General features: G+C 33.1%; 3 protein-coding genes across 3 annotated transcripts; 1 reads left to right on the forward strand and 2 right to left on the reverse strand.

Moving 5' to 3' along the window:
• Positions 1-2,812: 2,812 nt before the first annotated feature.
• On the reverse strand, positions 2,813-4,698 carry LOTGIDRAFT_232464 (hypothetical protein). Its single transcript, XM_009056808.1, has 4 exons — positions 4,649-4,698; positions 4,183-4,216; positions 3,595-3,667; positions 2,813-3,106 (listed from the first exon to the last, which is right to left on the reverse strand). The coding sequence occupies exons 1-4, from the start codon at positions 4,669-4,671 to the stop codon at positions 2,913-2,915; spliced, it is 324 nt and encodes a 107-aa protein (XP_009055056.1). The 5' UTR covers positions 4,672-4,698; the 3' UTR covers positions 2,813-2,912.
• Positions 4,699-6,416: 1,718 nt separating this feature from the next.
• On the forward strand, positions 6,417-9,771 carry LOTGIDRAFT_118721 (hypothetical protein; the record flags this gene model as incomplete). Its single annotated transcript, XM_009056809.1, has 8 exons — positions 6,417-6,614; positions 6,985-7,218; positions 7,414-7,597; positions 7,863-7,996; positions 8,213-8,359; positions 8,585-8,711; positions 8,891-9,144; positions 9,613-9,771. Coding segments are annotated over 8 exons (1,437 nt in total), but the record flags the coding sequence as incomplete, so codon positions are not given.
• Positions 9,772-10,369: 598 nt separating this feature from the next.
• On the reverse strand, positions 10,370-17,353 carry LOTGIDRAFT_161420 (hypothetical protein; the record flags this gene model as incomplete). Its single annotated transcript, XM_009056810.1, has 11 exons — positions 10,370-10,585; positions 11,537-11,778; positions 12,210-12,342; positions 12,653-12,802; positions 13,214-13,350; positions 13,834-13,929; positions 14,132-14,219; positions 15,119-15,352; positions 15,643-15,875; positions 16,253-16,407; positions 17,319-17,353. The coding sequence occupies 11 exons, from the start codon at positions 17,351-17,353 to the stop codon at positions 10,370-10,372; spliced, it is 1,719 nt and encodes a 572-aa protein (XP_009055058.1).
• Between the last annotated feature and the right edge of the window lie 517 nt (positions 17,354-17,870).

Raw genomic sequence — 17,870 nt, forward strand, 5'->3', positions numbered from 1 at the left:
CGATCATAATAGTTAGATAAATGTCATAATAGTAGTTTTTAATGTGTCACAATTGATCGCTGTATTGTTTCACAATCAATCATCGAAGTTTATAATGGTCAAAGTCGATCGTTGTAGTTTGTAATGTTTCACAATCAATCATTGAAGTTTGTAATGGTCAAAGTCGAACATTGTAGTTTGTAATGAATCACAATAGATCATTGTAGTTTGTAATGAATCACAATTGATCATTGTAGTTTGTAATGTGTTACAATCGACTATTGTATTATGTTACAATCGACTATTGTATGTTACATTCGACTATTGTATTATGTTACAATCGACTATTGTATTATGTAATGTGTTACAATCGACTATTGTATTATGTAATGTGTTACAATCGACTATTGTATTATGCAATGTGTTACAATCGACTATTGTATTATGTTACAATCGACTATTGTATTATGTAATGTGTTACAATCGACTATTGTATTATGTATTGTATTACAATCAACTATTGTATTATGTAATGTGTTACAATCGACTATTGTATTATGTAATGTGTTACAATCGACTATTGTATTATGTTACAATCGACTATTGTATTATGTAATGTGTTACAATCGACTATTGTATTATGTAATGTTTTACAATCGACTATTGTATTATGCAATGTGTTACAATCGACTATTGTATTATGTAATGTGTTACAATCGACTATTGTATTATGTAATGTGTTACAATCGACTATTGTATTATGTTACAATCGTCTATTGTATTATGCAATGTGTTACAATCGACTATTGTATTATGTAATGTGTTACAATCGTCTATTGTATTATGTAATGTGTTACAATCGACTATTGTAATGTGTTACAATCGACTATTGTATTATGTAATGTGTTACAATCGACTATTGTATTATGTAATGTGTTACAATTGTCTATTGTATTATGTACTGTGTTACAATCGACTATTGTATTATGTAATGTGTTACAATCGACTATTGTATTATGTTACAATCGACTATTGTATTATGTTACAATCGACTATTGTATTATGTTACAATCGACTATTGTATTATGCAATGTGTTACAATCGACTATTGTATTATGTAATGTGTTATAATCGACTATTGTATTATGTAATGTGTTACAATCGACTATTGCATTATGTTACAATCGACTATTGTATTATGTAATGTATTCCAATCGACTATTGTATTATGTAATGTGTTACAATCGTCTATTGTATTATGTAATGTATTACAATCGACTATTGTATTATGTAATGTGTTACAATCGACTATTGAATTATGTTACAAACGACTATTGTATTATGTAATGTGTTACAATCGACTATTGTATTATGTAATGTGTTACAATCGTCTATTGTATTATGTAATGTGTTACAATCGTCTATTGTATTATGTAATGTGTTACAATCGACTATTGTATTATGCAATGTGTTACAATCGACTATTGTATTATGTAATGTGTTACAATCGACTATTGTATAATGTTACAATCGACTATTGTATTATGTAATGTGTTACAATCGACTATTGTATTATGTTGCAATCGACTATTGTATTATGTTACATTCGACTATTGTATTATGCAATGTGTTACAATCGACTATTGTATTATGTAATGTGTTACAATCGACTATTGTATTATGTAATGTGTTACAATCGACTATTGTATTATGTTACAATCGACTATTGTATTATGCAATGTGTTACAATCGACTATTGTATTATGTTACAATCGACTATTGTATTATGTTACAATCGACTAGTGTATTATGTTACAATCGACTATTGTATTATGTTACAATCGACTAGTGTATTATGTTACAATCGACTATTGTATTATGTAATGTGTTACAATCGACTATTGTATTATGTTACAATCGACTATTGTATTATGTTACAATCGACTAGTGTATTATGTTACAATCGACTTGTGTATTATGTTACAATCGACTATTGTATTATGCAATATGTTACAATCGACTATTGTATTATGTTACAATCGACTATTGTATTATGTTACAATCGACTAGTGTATTATGTTACAATCGACTATTGTATTATGTAATGTGTTACAATCGACTATTGTATTATTTTACAATCGACTATTGTATTATGTTACAATCGACTATTGTATTATGTTACAATCGACTATTGTATTATGTTACAATCGACTATTGTATTATGTTACAATCGACTATTGTATATAATGTGTTTTTCCATTAATTTGTTATATTATTGAAAAGATCAAAATGATCAAAAACATCACTTGTATTTTTCCATTTGTAATTCACTGATGACGCTGTCCGTGGTGTCAGAAACAACCAAATGTTTGGATTAAAAGGTCCTAAATATTCTAAACAAGGGATGACAAGAAATGAAAGCACACAATCCGGCTGGTCTGTATCAAATAGAGAGACAATTACTCAAATATCTCAGCTATTCACTTGCAATATCTCTTTGAATCTGTCATAGTGCACATGGGCAAATGTCTTATATCGAAATATTCTAATAGAGATTGACAGAATGGAATATCAGAATTCATGAAATAAGAAACTGTCTTCATCCCCTTAGAAGCTGCCCCTTTATAATAATTTGAACAAGGAGTTGCCAATCACGATATGCCTACCTAAGCTACTGAATAAATTTTTGGGTCTATTCACTTCTTCGAGACTTCAAGAGCCACTTATATCAAGGGCTGTAACTCAGGATATATTTGATGAAACATACTAAAATTGTAACATTACAATATATAATGGTGTATGAAATCACTAAAAAAATACTTAAATCCAAAATACTTTAACTGTCTTTAATTGCAAACATACTACCGGTATATACAAAAAATTCATCATAAAATCTATATTTAATTTTTACGTGACTTATTTCTTGTTAAGTTTTATTTCTTCTTCTGTTTTTCTTCTATTTCTTTCATCCCTGCCTCGTACTCTTTTTTGAAGGTTTCTCGAAAAGAGTTTAATTTGTTCTGAGCACCTTTGGCACCTTCTGTCCATTCTTTCCCAGCTTTGAGTGTATCATCTTGCATCTTCTTCAGTAAATCAGCATCTTTTAGTTTTTCCAAACTTTCATGACCTGTAAAAATTAACAGGAGATTACTGATGCCACTGTAGCAAATGTTCATCAACTCAGCTCTACATAGTTAATCTTGATTAGTTGTTATAATTGCTAAAATCACTTTACGGTTATATTTTTAACCATAGTGAGTACCAACCAAGCTTTATGGTCTACTGATCTATACTGGCTAATGAACACAAGTAGTACCACACCATATATATGGCATCAACTTTGTCCCAATTTCCAATCAATAAGGAGTTTGATTTCAACTTATCTATAACTTGAACAAAAACAATTGAGGTTTTATAGCATACTGTCAGTATTAGTCTAATGAAGGCTAGAAACACCATGCAGTGTGCAATGAAATAAATTCCTCATTTTTGATCAACCTCAAGGTGTTTTATTGTTCCGTTCCAATCATAGATACTAGTACCATATCAACATCAACTTATACTAGCAATCTCATGGAGCTGTCCAGATTCTTAATAAAGATAGATTAATCTTACCTATTTCTTGACCTTTATGAAACAAAAAAGTTGTTAACTGTGCTGCTCTACGAATGGGGTAACTCTCAGATATCTGCAATACAAACAGTCAATGAAATATTGTTATGACAGTAGGCATAGATAGGCCTTACTTACCTTACGATTCTGATAAAACTTAAGAATGAGAGAATTTACTCCACTTTCACAGTATCCCTTTGTTCACAGATTTATCAAATTCTGTTAATATTTTGAGAATCACTGTTAGTTTTTCTTGGTAATCTTCAAATTAAAAACTTCATTTTCTTAGAAAATAGTCTGATTTTCAAATCTTTTAATAACCACAATTCATTTTTTGACTCTTCTATTATACTATATAGCCTATAGATACCGGTATTTCAAAATACAGGCCTAACTTATAAATGGACACACACTGTACTTGAAGAGTCTAATTACATACAGTGTGTGATAAGTGAAATTATGCATGGAGATCATTAGGCCTATTGACCTGTCCTTAAATCTTTCAAAGCATCATTAATATGTATAAGCCTGTGCACACAGGGCCACCATTCATTTGAAATCAAAAGATCTTATTTTCTTTTATATCCTTACCTTTTGAACAATCTGCTCATTATTCAACAAATACCTGGAATTAACAAACAGATTCTTATTGCCAACAATAAATATGGCAAACTATGTCCATATAACTCTTAACCTTCTATGTCCATATAACTCTTAACCTTCTTAGTTAGTAATTTTGTAAATCCAGTAAATCCTGTTGTTCATCTAAAAGAGTTACATGAAAATATTCCCAATATTTTGAATCATTTCACTTTTGAAACCTAGTCATAAAAATTCATGTGTAAAGATAAATTCAGGTAAATAAACTATCCGTAAGTAATATCCAATCCGTAAATGTTTTTCAATGTAAATACTATGAGGTTATCTTAGGATAGCTTTTAAATCAGAATTTCAGTCCAGTCAAATACACCTAAACTTCTATTTAAGAATGAAAGCAATGTAGAATGATGTTAATTTCTTATTTTGGTGACCTGGAAAAGGAAAAACTTCAGCTAACCTAAGCAAAGACCTCAAAGGCATTATCCTTTCGTAATCTTCATCTCATCCGTTCAAACTTATATAAATGTAAGTCATTTCGTAACAGTTTGGTCTATAAATAGCTCTTACAGTTTCGTACAGTACGAACTTCCCTGGTCTATTCGCAACACCCATTTCAAGCAAAATCATTATTTGTAGTACTGATAGTCTTAGAATGTCTTTGCGTTAATAAGATAAAGAACCTTTTATAAGTTAACATTGAAAAAAACACATTTCTCTCCATGAAATTTCAACATAAAAAGTCCTCTAAATAATGGTACAAAATTGTCCTCTGTAAAAACAAATTTAGAAGACATACCGGTAATGTATGTTCATGTTTATATTTTTATCAACGCAAAGTCATCCTAAGTTTGACAGTACTACATGTATTTGTATAAAATATTGGAAAAAATTCAAAAAACTTTTTGCTTTGCTCTGAGTGTGGCTTTTCAAAATTCGATTATAAACAACTTCAAGTTTGTATGGACCCGAAGACATTCTAAGACAAATGGAATTCTTTTTTTAAAGTTTTATTTGTGATGTTCGTGTAATAAAGAACAACATTCAATCTACCACTTACCTAAATAACCGTATAGTCTAGAATCTTTTTCTTTCAATATTTGGTTGAACATTTCTCTTTTAATTTAAACCAGAAACGGAATATCAAACTTTGGTTTAAAATCTCGCCATCCAATCGACTACGTGTATTTGTATTATCTACTGAGTTAAAATTCAATCTAAGTAACACCACAGAACTGTATATACAGTGGTAACACTGATTTGTATTAATCATAAGGCACAATCTGAACCTTAGAGTCACAGTTTGTTCGGAATTATTCGTATCTAACAAGAATTGACCATTTTTTCACAAAAAATATAAAATTTCAAAATCCAAATTATGGGGACTCTTTTTTAATATAAAAAAAAGTATCATTTACTTTGATGTACTTACGGCTCTATATATGTATGAGGAAAGCATTTCAATCTTCGTTTACATTTTTATATTTCTTACCTCATCCATGTTACACTGTAATGTATATATGTTTTATAAAACTTTCTTTTTATTCTTTATGTAATCTCGTATATAATTTTTAGTTTATAGGAACCCACTGAAAATCAGACTTTTGTCTAAATGGGTAGCGTAAATAAAGTTGTTATTATTATTATTATTATTGTAATTAGATATACAGTTTAAGTCCAGACGTCAAACAGTGTAGTAAATGATTTATTTTTATAGTCTCCTATATAATTACTATAAGTTTATACAAGGCTATTCATGTCCACCATCTTGTCATCCAGAAATTCAAGTTAGGTTAAGTCGAGATTACAGACAGTGAAGATATACAACTTTTACTAAACTAATGTATGGTGGCTATTATCTTACTATTAACCGGTAACGATGACAATTCCTGCTTCTTACAAAGGTACGCACGAATTTTTATTCTTATATTTAAAATTTTCACTTCACGTGAAAAAAATCTACTTACGAGATTGTAATGCATCTTCTTTTCTGAGAAATTTAAAAGTATTCGATTTTCATATATTTGTAGTACTTATGAAGTCTATCTACATAATGTATTATATTCAATACCCAAATCAACCAACGAAAATGGCGAAAATGTCCCTTCAAAGAACACAAAGAGAACGTTGAGCAGGTGACGCGACCGAACTCCCTCCCATGATCACTAACTGTGTATAGTTTTGATGTTTCGTGTACTGTTCATTTTTCAGGTCCACCATTTTGGAGATCATTAAGATTCAAAATTGCTCTTGTTGGATTTTTCGGAGGAGCCAACATCTTCATACAGAGAAGCAATCTGAGTATAGCTATTGTATGTATGGTGAATCACACTGCAGTTGATGAACTGATACTATCACAAACTGATCTCTACTGGAACAGTAGCCGTGATAATTTGAATGCTGCTGCTCATCAGAATGAGACATCTGTTAATTATTGTTTGGATAAAAATCTTGGTGAAGTATCAGACCAGGTGTATACACTTTTTACAACTTTTGAATATTTGGAATGACCAAAATTGATAGGCACATTTTTACCAGATTATCCAATTATCTTCGCCCTTACTTCGAGGGCAATTAACTGATCTAAAACATCATTCAATTAAAATGTATTTGAAATTTCAAGCGGAGAAGCGAATAGTGTAGTATGTAAAGGTGGTTACCGACAAAACAAATTGGTTTTTACATCCAACCTTACTGAATATGTCAGCTATGCATACCGTTTTTCAAGAAATATAATACACTTTCCTTCATTGCCCTTCCTGTAATACTATAATTGTGGAATTTTTGTTTATCTAGGATGGTGAATTCGTTTGGACTAAAGAGACTCAAGGCTTGCTACTGGGTGCTGTATTTTGGGGTTATGTGATATTTCAGATGATTGGTGGATTGATAGTCGAGAAAGTTGGCTTACGACATGGTGTTGGCCCATTTATCATCTTGTTATCGATCTTAACTTTCTTGTCTCATCCAGCTGCTTTGTGGAGTCCATGGGCTTTATTTGCCGTTAGATTTCTGCTTGGAGTAACTTGTGTAAGTAAAATTCTTCGTAGCACTCAGTATTTTCATTTAAGACCGTTATCAATGATAAACCAACGTTGGATTCGCCAACGATAAGATGAATGCAGAAATCTGGAAAATCAATCATTTTGGGTTCGTAGCTAATATCCATTAGATTTAAATCTCACTTTGTCTGTCTGTCCTAGCGGAATAATTATTCATTTTCAGGCTGTTTGTATGCCTGGATTATTCTTTCTTTTGTCCAACTGGGCACCGCTTGAAGAGAAAAGTCGCTTCACCAGTATAGTATTCAATGGTAATGTTGTTGGTAATGCGGTGATATTTCCTATCGCCGGTCTATTATGTTCTCATGGTTTTGCTGGTGGATGGCCGTCCATATTTCACGTTTCTGGTAAGAAACACTTCTTTTTTTTGTATCTAGCTCTATTCTGTGAAGCTGTGAAGCTTTGAGCATCCATAACTTGGTTGTGGGTATTAACAGAAACATTTTACCTTAAAAAAAAGAAATTGTTGTGAAATTAAAACACATTCATTGCTTGTTGGTTGTACCCATTGAGCTTCCAATTTGTGGTCGTTAGTATGCATTTTATTTGCATGAATAAATATATTAGGTGTACATGTACCTTGACTTCTGAATGTCTAATCGTCTGCTTCAGGAATTTTCAGCTTTGTTTGCAGTATAATGTGGTACATTTTTGTATACGACACGCCCGATGAACATCCATTTATAAGCTGTGCTGAACGAGACTATATCAAGTCGTCACTCGAGATGAAAAAATCAACAATTCAAGTATGTTATTAAATTGTACTGTACATTTTTTTTTTGAAACGTCAAATGTACATATTGACTATGATTTGCATATTCAAATACATCTATAACGTCAAATTTTGTTGATTCAAAGGGGTTGAATTATCAAACTATTTTACTTCGCAGAAATTAAGCTCTCTCAGCTTAAGCATTTTGTATCAATTACTCAATTGAGTGACTATAATTCTCAACTTCCAGATGAAAACACCCTGGTGTAGCATTATAACATCGATTCCAGTATATGCGGTGGTCTGTGCCCACATTTCAACTAGCTGGGGGTTGTATTTGATGCTAAGTAATTTACCTATGTATATGAGAGAAATTTTGAAATTCGATGCGACATCGGTAAGTAATTTTGATTTTTATTTAGCTTGGTAGTCAGTGGGTACACTGAAAATATAATTAATGCCTTGAGACATTTTCCTTTCTGCAAGATTTGCTGTGTTTTCAAAAATGGCATTTTACAGCCTTAAGTGATAGTAGAAAAAAATCGATGATTAGCCTCAAACAAAACGTTTTAACCCATATTACATAATGAACCATAATTTTATCATAAACAATAATTTCCAGAATGGTTTGTTTACGATGTTACCTTATATTTGTATGTCAATGGCATTATTATTATACGGTCTTGCTTTAGACAAGTTAACCAAACGATTCGGTCACAGCATATCCAGAAGATCATCAGCTGCTTTAGGTGAGAAATTCATTTCAAATATACGCGAAAAAAGCTTCATTCAGAATAAAACTGAGAATCTAAGAATCACAGCAATTGGACAAAAATCACTCGTCTTAGTTTTATACAATGTTACGATGTGTTTTTCCTGGCGTCCATAAGTACTAAATAGTAAGTAAACTCTAAACTAATTGTTTTAGATTTTATTTTAGGTATGATATTGCCAGCTGTTTTGATGATTGGAATAAGTTATCTAGATTGTCAATACGCCGTATTATCTATAGCTTTCCTGTGTGTTACTATAGCCTGTTTTTCTCTGTTGTTTAGTGGCGTTTTAGTCAACGTCTTTGATATTGCACCGCGATATGCAGGCCAGATAATGACTTTTAGTAACACCCTGAGTAATATTACAGGGATAATCACACCATATGCAGTAGCAAAATTCACCCCTAACGTAAGTAAACTTTATAAATGTAGTGATGTTCTTGTATTATACATTATTCAAAGTAATATAGTAGTCAAAGTTTATTTTTTCACCTGAAAGAACATAAATTCAACTCTTGGCACAACCTTCCACATCTTCACAAGGGGCAAGCTTTTCCGAACTCCCATTTCTTATCATTAAGCACTCTTTTGTATCACGGAAGTTGGCAAATGCATTGATTTGATTGGATTGCATGCTTGCAAATAGAGCGAATCAGGGCCATCGTCAGGTAGATATTGGTAGTTCTTGTCTGACATTGTAGTCACAAGATAGATATAAATCCAATGGCGTATTTAGGCGGTATTTTTGGGTCATACACTCAATCTCCCCTCCGATCAGACCTGTGAAAGGTCTTATTTTGAAATGCTCAAAATTCATCCCAGACCACCTTCAGGTCTCGCCTCAAAGAAATCCAATCTGTTATTATTGACTTTTCAGAATACGTTAGCAGAGTGGCAGAAAGTGTTTTTCTTATCAGCAGGAATTATTGGACTTGGTGGTATTCTGTTCATCATATTCGCCAAAACAGAAGTTCAGAAATGGGCGATTGAACAGTCTGAAAATGACTCTAAGAAAATAGAAGTGACGAAGTATTGAAAGAAAAAAATCATTTGTTTGTCTTTGGTACTTTGTTAATAACATGTAATTACACTTTTAATTTTTGCTAATTGATAACTTCTATACAATTATTATATAATGATATAATAATTAATATATTATAATGAGCAGCGTCAATCGATAATTGATATACTTCCTCATATGAATCGTTGATTTGCTGGTACTAGCCTACTTTATTGCCAAACTGTTATTTCGGATTTCGTTGTGCGATTTCTAAAAAAATCACATAATTTGAAGCGTTATGTAACAGATCTACTCAGCCTATTGTGATTCTCATCACATTTGCAGACCATCTGTTGTGTTGGTCGAGTGACCATTCAAATCATCAATAATCCACCTCAAGCAATCAAATGTTCAATATAATATTTTCATAACATAAATGAGGTATTCTGGTAATTAAAACATTGACTTGTATTGACTCGTTTAGCAATGATTTTGGTTAGCGCTGGTTCTCATAAAAAAAAAACACGAAACAAACCATCAATTTAATTGAGATTGGAAACAAGATAAGCCTCATGGGGTGATTGATAATGAATCTGAATGGTGAAATTCAAGCGTTGCCTCAATTTCCTCAAAATCACGCAATATTGTCTGTAGAAAGTTTGTTGATACTTTTAGCATCATGCTTAACAGTCGTATCATCAACTGCGAGACCAATTTCTTCTTCTCTTATATGATGTACATGGCCCCATGACTGGACTTCGCCCTCAGCCAGTAGACCGTAAAATAGTGATCCGGCCATTAAAACTCCTGCAGAAACATAATATGTCATCTGCCATTCAGATCGTGTACCCTTTCATAAAAAGAACAAAACAAAATAAAATAAAACATTAGATACCTAAGTCTAAATTACCAATACCTCAGAAAACCAATGACAAACATGAGCTTGTGTGAAGAATATGCATGGGTATTTTGGTGCATTATTTGTCTTATATGTACGACCAAGCCCCACTTCACCCTATGTTATGTTTTAGTTTTAAGTCACATGATCATCAGGTTATGACGTAATCTTTTGGCGGGAATATACCCCGCGCACTAATGTCTTCTGGTTGAACTTCGACAAGGAGCAAAAAGGTAAGTACAAGAAATGGCTGTTCATTGTATTCAGTCTTCGATTGATCCCCGGTGTACAGTCTCACAGATCATACGACAGACTTGCGCCATCTCTGGTAAGTAACGTTAGTTAGAATTTTCCAGTCACACCAAATTACCACGATTTCCTTTGAAAGCTGAAGTCTTCGCCATCAAATGAATACACAAGTAGGCCTACTTATTAAAATGACCATAAAAGTCTAATTCTTAAACATGGCCAATTAGAATATATTCTAAATATGTTCTCTTATTGGCCAAGTTTGAGAATTTGAATTTTTTGATTTCCAAATTTTCGATTTCAATTTATGAAGACTTTTGACTTTCAAATTGCTTAAGCAGGGTTACACTTCAATTTTCATTTATGAAATCGTTATAGCTTACTCCTGGACAAATATTACAAATCTGTTTCTTGAATCTTGGCCGACTTGTTTGGTTTGGCATAAATAGATCTGATTGTATCTCATGATATTGACCTATGTAGTAGTGGAGTTGCACGCGAAGTAGACCATTCTTATTCTTTTCGAAACACCCGATGATACTTCTCTTATAAGGAGTCCACTACTATACAACTTTTACACTCAATTTTGCCATGCTTTGAACGAGATTTCGATAACAGAATTGTCTTGGTTGTACGGATTTTTATAATACTTACATTGGTTGTTAGCACGCCGGCTATGTATGGTGCTATAATTCCAGGTGAAGTGGCAAACGTATTAGAGATGCTCATAATAGTTCCAGCATATGCAGGTGTTATATCTGACATGTTCACAAAGAATCCACTCATATGAAAGGCACATAACCCGATTGTAAGGGTTACCATAGTTATAGCTTCTGCGTGTTGATCACATTCCATATAACCTAACCCAATTAACAGCAAACCAGGTCCTACCATTCCTGAAATTGATAGACCCCATTTAATTGCCCTTTATCCTGTTAATGCAAAGGTAGGCCTCTTGTTATTAAAAGGACATGTTATAGCCACCCGTTTGACCAATCGTACCTTAGTCTCAGAAACGGGAATGTTTTAGTTAAACGAAATAATAGTTTTCACAGCTCACTGTCAAAATTTGAGCCTTCAAATCCATGTATGTCCAGAAGTCGTCTTTTCTTGAGACATTTTAGATAGAAAAGACATAATATACAGAAAGAGGAAAAGAAATTTCTAGTTAGAGTTATTTTTGAAGGAATTATGCAATTGTTTGACATTTCTAATACTACGAGACTCAAATCAACCGTCGAAAATGACGAACCATTCCCTTAAAAACAGCAAACATATTCTGCAATATCGTTGCTATAATTTTATCATGAATGTATTATGTACGTACCAATGTATGTCATAAGTTTTCGAGTGTTCAGTATGGACAACATGTTCTTCATTATAATGAAATCAGCTAAAAATCCAGCAAATAGCATCAAAATCCACAGAACTAGGTAAGGTAACATTGAATAAAATCCGTTCTGAAATATCAATTAAAATTACAAAGTCTATTACGCCCCCTTTATCTGCTTTTAATAACATCTTGAACTTTGCGGGAAAATATGCCAGAACAGCGGTGTTCTCTGAGCGGTTATCGGAATGTCAATGTCAGCAACTCCGACCTGCTTTACTGATCAAACGTCTAGAATAGTGAAATTGCAAACGATACATTATTAGTATTTTATTTGAAACTTTCTATAATTCTGAGCGAAAACAAACTTTCGAACTTTCAGTCCTAAAATCAAAATAGATAGTCAGTGACAAATCTGGAAAAAATTATTATGAGCTTACCGTTTCTGTTTTTAACTTTAAAACATCTTTGTAATAAGTTGGTAGTTGAGTAGTAAATAAATAATTTCCAAAATTGGCACAAAAATGAGCAACTATAATACTATATACAGCTTTTGATCTGATAATGGCTGCAAAAGGCACTGGGTTTTTCTACGATGAATTGAAAACAAGAAAACGATTGTTAACAAAACTTTATACCTCGAACTAGTGCTTGTATGCCAAATCTTGCTGGAATAGGGATGTACTTGATCCATAGAGATGTTATCTACGTCACTGATTTGGAAAGACTGAATCTGAATTTGTTGCAGAGCGCAAGCAAACCTTCACGGTTTTAGATCACTTACGATTAACTCAAATGACCAAACAGAGCTGATAATTCACTGTCCTTGAGCACTACCAAGAGATTTGGCCAAGGACCTGTTGGTATACACAAGACGCATTAGCTAAAGAACCTATCACTTTTCAGTCTTTCTTTTTTAACTATTGAAAGCCATCAGAGTCACCGAGAAAATTAAGGGTTAATAAGAACACGGGTCTAATTTCTAAATATACATATCTTACCCTCTTTGTAGCTGTATCTTGTATTCCTAAATAAAATTCTATATATTTTTTCTCTTCTGTTGATATAGTTGGATGATTACTGGGAAAATCATAACAAAATATTAACCAAATACAGGTCCAAATTGCACTGAACATCCCTTAAAAATATAAGACAGAAAACATGCTGACTGCAAAACCTAGAGGAGTATAAACAATTGCTTAATAATAAATTTTCAGCAACCCGTAACACTTCAAATCAGACGTCGATTTACATTTTAGTGGTCCCGGTAGACAATTACAGCAAGCTTCAATTTAATTAGACCGTCGATCCATGTTTTGGGTGTGATAAAGATCTCAAAGCAGCTTAAAGCAAAATAGTACTGCCCTCTGGGTTCTGCAACAGTCTTGCCAACGCTTACGAACTACTAGGAATTTGCATCATTGTTTCTGAGGTCGGAGGGGCTGACATACAAAAAGCGTTCGGTCATTCGGATGGCATAGAAGACTGAGACTCAAGGCCTTTAAAATAAAACAAAATTTCAGACAGCACAGCATTGCTTGTCAGTGTGTATGACCCAATCTGTAGTGAAACTTTGAAACTGTGGCATAAAGTGAATATATTCTGATATTCTAATGCTTACCTATAACATAAAATACAGAGGGCCAGCCTCCATCAAACCCGTAACGAGATAATATACCACCTAATGGTAACACAACTGCATTCCCTAAAGCATTGCCTTAAAAATAAAAATGGTGCAGAAATGTAAGGTGTGGGGTAACGGACGTTATGTAAAGTATATACGAAACGTTCGAATGAGCAAACAAAAAGTTTAATTTATGGTAAGTATTGGGGCTATAAAAAAAAGCATAGCAACCATAAATGTCGGCCAGATATATTTTCTGAAATTTTATAAGAGTGTTTTGTTATAAAAGACAAACCTGCGTAAGCAATTCCTAAAAGTCGACTGCGTTCATGAGGCGGTGACCAGTTTGTCCACAATGTCTGCATTGATGGGTAGTAGGTACACTAAATAACAATGAATACAAAAATTGCCTTGAGTGGTGTAGGGATGAGCCCTCAAAAACATGAATCGACTCTTCTACTGAATTGATCAAACCATTTGGGCCGTTTTATTAGCCCTTTTTATGAATTTTAACAATTCTACTTATAAGACGCAAACGAAGTATGGATACACTATTTTCTGATATAGTGTTTCTGAAAGTCAACGTTTCACATGCTCATTTCAACGTTATCACAAGAAGTTCATTATATAGTATATAGTTACATGAATAGTATATTCATATACCTTTGCTGCTTTATACCTATACCTATTTATAGAATTCTATGCTCGACTAGGTAAAGTCGTGAAATAATTAAATACATTTAGTATCGATTATTTTATAACTATAAAATGATTATGGTGTTATTTAAACAGTTAGAAATGCATATTAATGAGTGAGACCAGATCGCGAAGAGATAGAATTGTATGAGAATATATTTTAAAATATTTCACCATAATGAACAGGATATAACAAAAAAAGATTAGTAAAGAAAAAAAAAGAAACACAATAAACAAAAAGAGTCAGCTTGAAGGTATAACTGCCGGCAATAATTTGACCTATTTTTAATTAATGTAAAAAAGATGAAATATCATTGTTACCTTTATCTTTCTTTACTAAGAGCAGCTAAATGAAAGGTTTAGCGGGATTGACAAGTGTTTGGCAATATTGTCAAGAGATTCTAACACAGGATTATCTATACTGGCACAGAAATCTATCTAGATTTAAGCAATACTGGCAAGGTATTCCAAGAATTGTTCTATGTCGTTACCCTTTCAGAAAAGTCGGTGGCGTTAAACCATTACAAAAGATTTGATCGTATTACTCATAGATTCCGAGAAAGAGTACACCTACAATATACTTTACCTGAAAAATTCCCAACAGAATTCTAACTGCCATAAAAAGGTATGGACCAATCCTAGCTGAGACAGGACTGAGCATGGTTGCCAAGACTATACCAATAAATGACAATCCAATGACCCGCTTCGCTCCAAATCTTGCACTCAGCCAGCCAGTGAACAACTGTAGTAAAAGATAACCCCAAAAGAACGATCCTAAAATCAACCCTTGTAACTTTTTATTCCAATGGAGTTCACCAGCCTGTAAAAAAACATAAGCACTACACTTTATGAGGTAATACTGAGGTTCCCGAACGCTAACTGACCAAGCACTGCTCACTGTGATCAACCAGCCTTTGTTCAGCTCTTTAAAACTAGTCCAGATAGGCTAAGCCAGGCAATTATTTCTTGCCTTGGTGCTTCATGGTTTATTGAAATAATTCAGTCAGATTTTACATGAATCTAACATCTAAGTGTTTTCTTGGAATTCTTAAAGAATATGTGATGAATTGTGAAGCCTTCCTGTGGTACCTGAAGCACCATAATACTTACTATATTGTCCACCTTCTCCACATCTGGGCAATATCTACCTTCTGGTGTGTGATGTGGTTCTATAATCGTGTAATTGATAGAGTTGGTAGTGTTTACACTTTGAGATGATTGTCTGGGATCAGCTACCATGGAAACAATTGCTATGGATAGACACACTCTCGTGGCTTGCGCGACAAGACTTCCGAAGAAGCATATGATGGATAATTGAAACCGCTTCGACGTCCACCATGGTACTGCAAATATCAATAAATCAATGAATCAATTACTCGATCATATTTTAAGCGAAAGTGACTAAAACGCGACCCTCTACCTTTTATGTAAAAGAGAGCTTCAATATCTATGTCTGCTCTCATTCTTCAAAATCATTTATTTTCCAAGTACTACTGGTAGAATGGATCTTTGAGAATATGGGTTATTACCCGTGTGATGTCGCGAATATGAGTTATTATCCTTGTGAGGCCTAGAATATCCATGTGAGGCCGAGGACATGAGCTATTATCCACCTGGTCGAAATATGAGTTATTATCTGTGTGAGGCATGAACGTTTCATATCTTTGGTTCTTTCACAGAGGAAAAGGTAGTTAAATGATTTAATACTACATAGACTGACCTTGAACAATATCAATTTCTGCAGGAAGTGGCGGTATTTCAGATATATCTAGTACACTATCGTGGGGAATGCTGAAACCAGATCCTGCCCAATGTTTGGAGCTACTCAAACTTAGTGATGATCCGGGCGATAAATAGTCTTTGCCTTTACCTTTTCTGGAATAAGACCAAATTACAAGAATTCTATGACTGGTAACTGGTAACTCGTTCCACAGAAAGCGGTCACGAAGGGAGGGGCCAGACTAAACGTTTTAATCGACCTAAAGTGGATCCTGTGTTATAGGCTATATCAAAATATTGGCAACTTAAACAAATGAACAGTTTGAAATGATGACTAATACCAGATACCATATAACATTATTATCGACAATCGTTTCTAATATTAACTTATCATCAAGACAGATAGTTTGGTTAAGAAGCACAAGCAAAGTTTTATAAGCTAACTCAGTGGTTGATAATGGCTGTTTCAAGATGAGAATAACATCACAGAACGATATGCACATTTATGGTGTAATCTTGCATGTCCACACACGTATGGAAATGCATATGACTGTTTGGGTACATCGATAATGTGCACAGTCGCGTCCTTGTTAATTGTTCCATATTACACACCAAGGTGCACAGGAGCATAACATAACCGAGCAAAAGAAACATTTATGATATAATCTTGTGGATCGACACAAACATGAAAAGACCAATGATTACGATGGTACACAAAAGAATTCCAATCCAAAAATTTTTAGATTTATTAGGTGGGTGATAATATCTAGCCTAAAATGTCTCTTTCATTTTTTCCGATTTTCTTACTATCGTTATCTAGCAATTCAAGCAATTAGTTTTTGTCGTCGACCATTAAAATATAAGCGAACTGCTGTTGCAAAAAAAAACGATATGTTAATTTTCAAAAGTACACGAAAATAGATGACATAATTACAGTTTGTATTACAACAACCTTTGTCTATTCGAATGACGTACACATATGAACTACCAATGTGCACAAGGGCATAACAACATAATACATTATAACTGAACAAAAGAAAAATAAAAATTTCTGAGACGACACATACCTTGTTTTATCTACTTTAGAATCAGTAGAAGACATATTTCTTTACGATTAGGGTTTTTTTTTTTCAGTCCGTTTAGTAGTTTTCTAACAGCCTCCAAAAAGCATAACGTTTACGTAAACATTTGACCTGCGAAATGCACTATAACCGATATGCACTACAATAATTACTGAATCGGATATCGCAAGCTTAAAGTGTCTTTTCATTTTTACAACTATTCGGCGAAATTTTCCTTATTTAGTGGTGGACCATTAGTTAAGGATAGTTAAATTTTCTAATTTTCTAAATCTTTAATGACTTTAATCAATGTAAAACGAAGTGACATGAATTAGACTTCTGTGAACTTCTTTCTGCTTTGGATTAAATTGAGCAACACCATGTACATTTTGAGGAAACGTTTGACTTTATAGCCCCATTAGCCTACTCTTTTCCAACTTGTGTGGGGTCAAAATAGTGCATAGTCCATAGTACGACAATATAATTGAAATTAAATTCAACAATTTCGTTTCGTTATTATTTATCGTCGGTCTTTAATGGGGGCGAAACATGAAACAT

The sequence above is a fragment of the Lottia gigantea genome (assembly GCF_000327385.1).
Source record: "Lottia gigantea unplaced genomic scaffold LOTGIsca_29, whole genome shotgun sequence".
Classification (NCBI taxonomy): domain Eukaryota; kingdom Metazoa; phylum Mollusca; class Gastropoda; family Lottiidae; genus Lottia; species Lottia gigantea.

Coding starts and splice junctions, on each gene's coding strand:
- LOTGIDRAFT_232464 (XM_009056808.1), bottom strand. CDS start 4,671: ATGCCTTTGAGGTCTTTGCTTAG. Junction 4,217..4,648: donor CCTTTGAGGTCTTTGCTTAG/GTTAGCTGAAGT, acceptor TGTTAATTCCAG/GTATTTGTTGAATAATGAGC. Junction 3,668..4,182: donor ATGAGCAGATTGTTCAAAAG/GTAAGGATATAA, acceptor TTTGTATTGCAG/ATATCTGAGAGTTACCCCAT.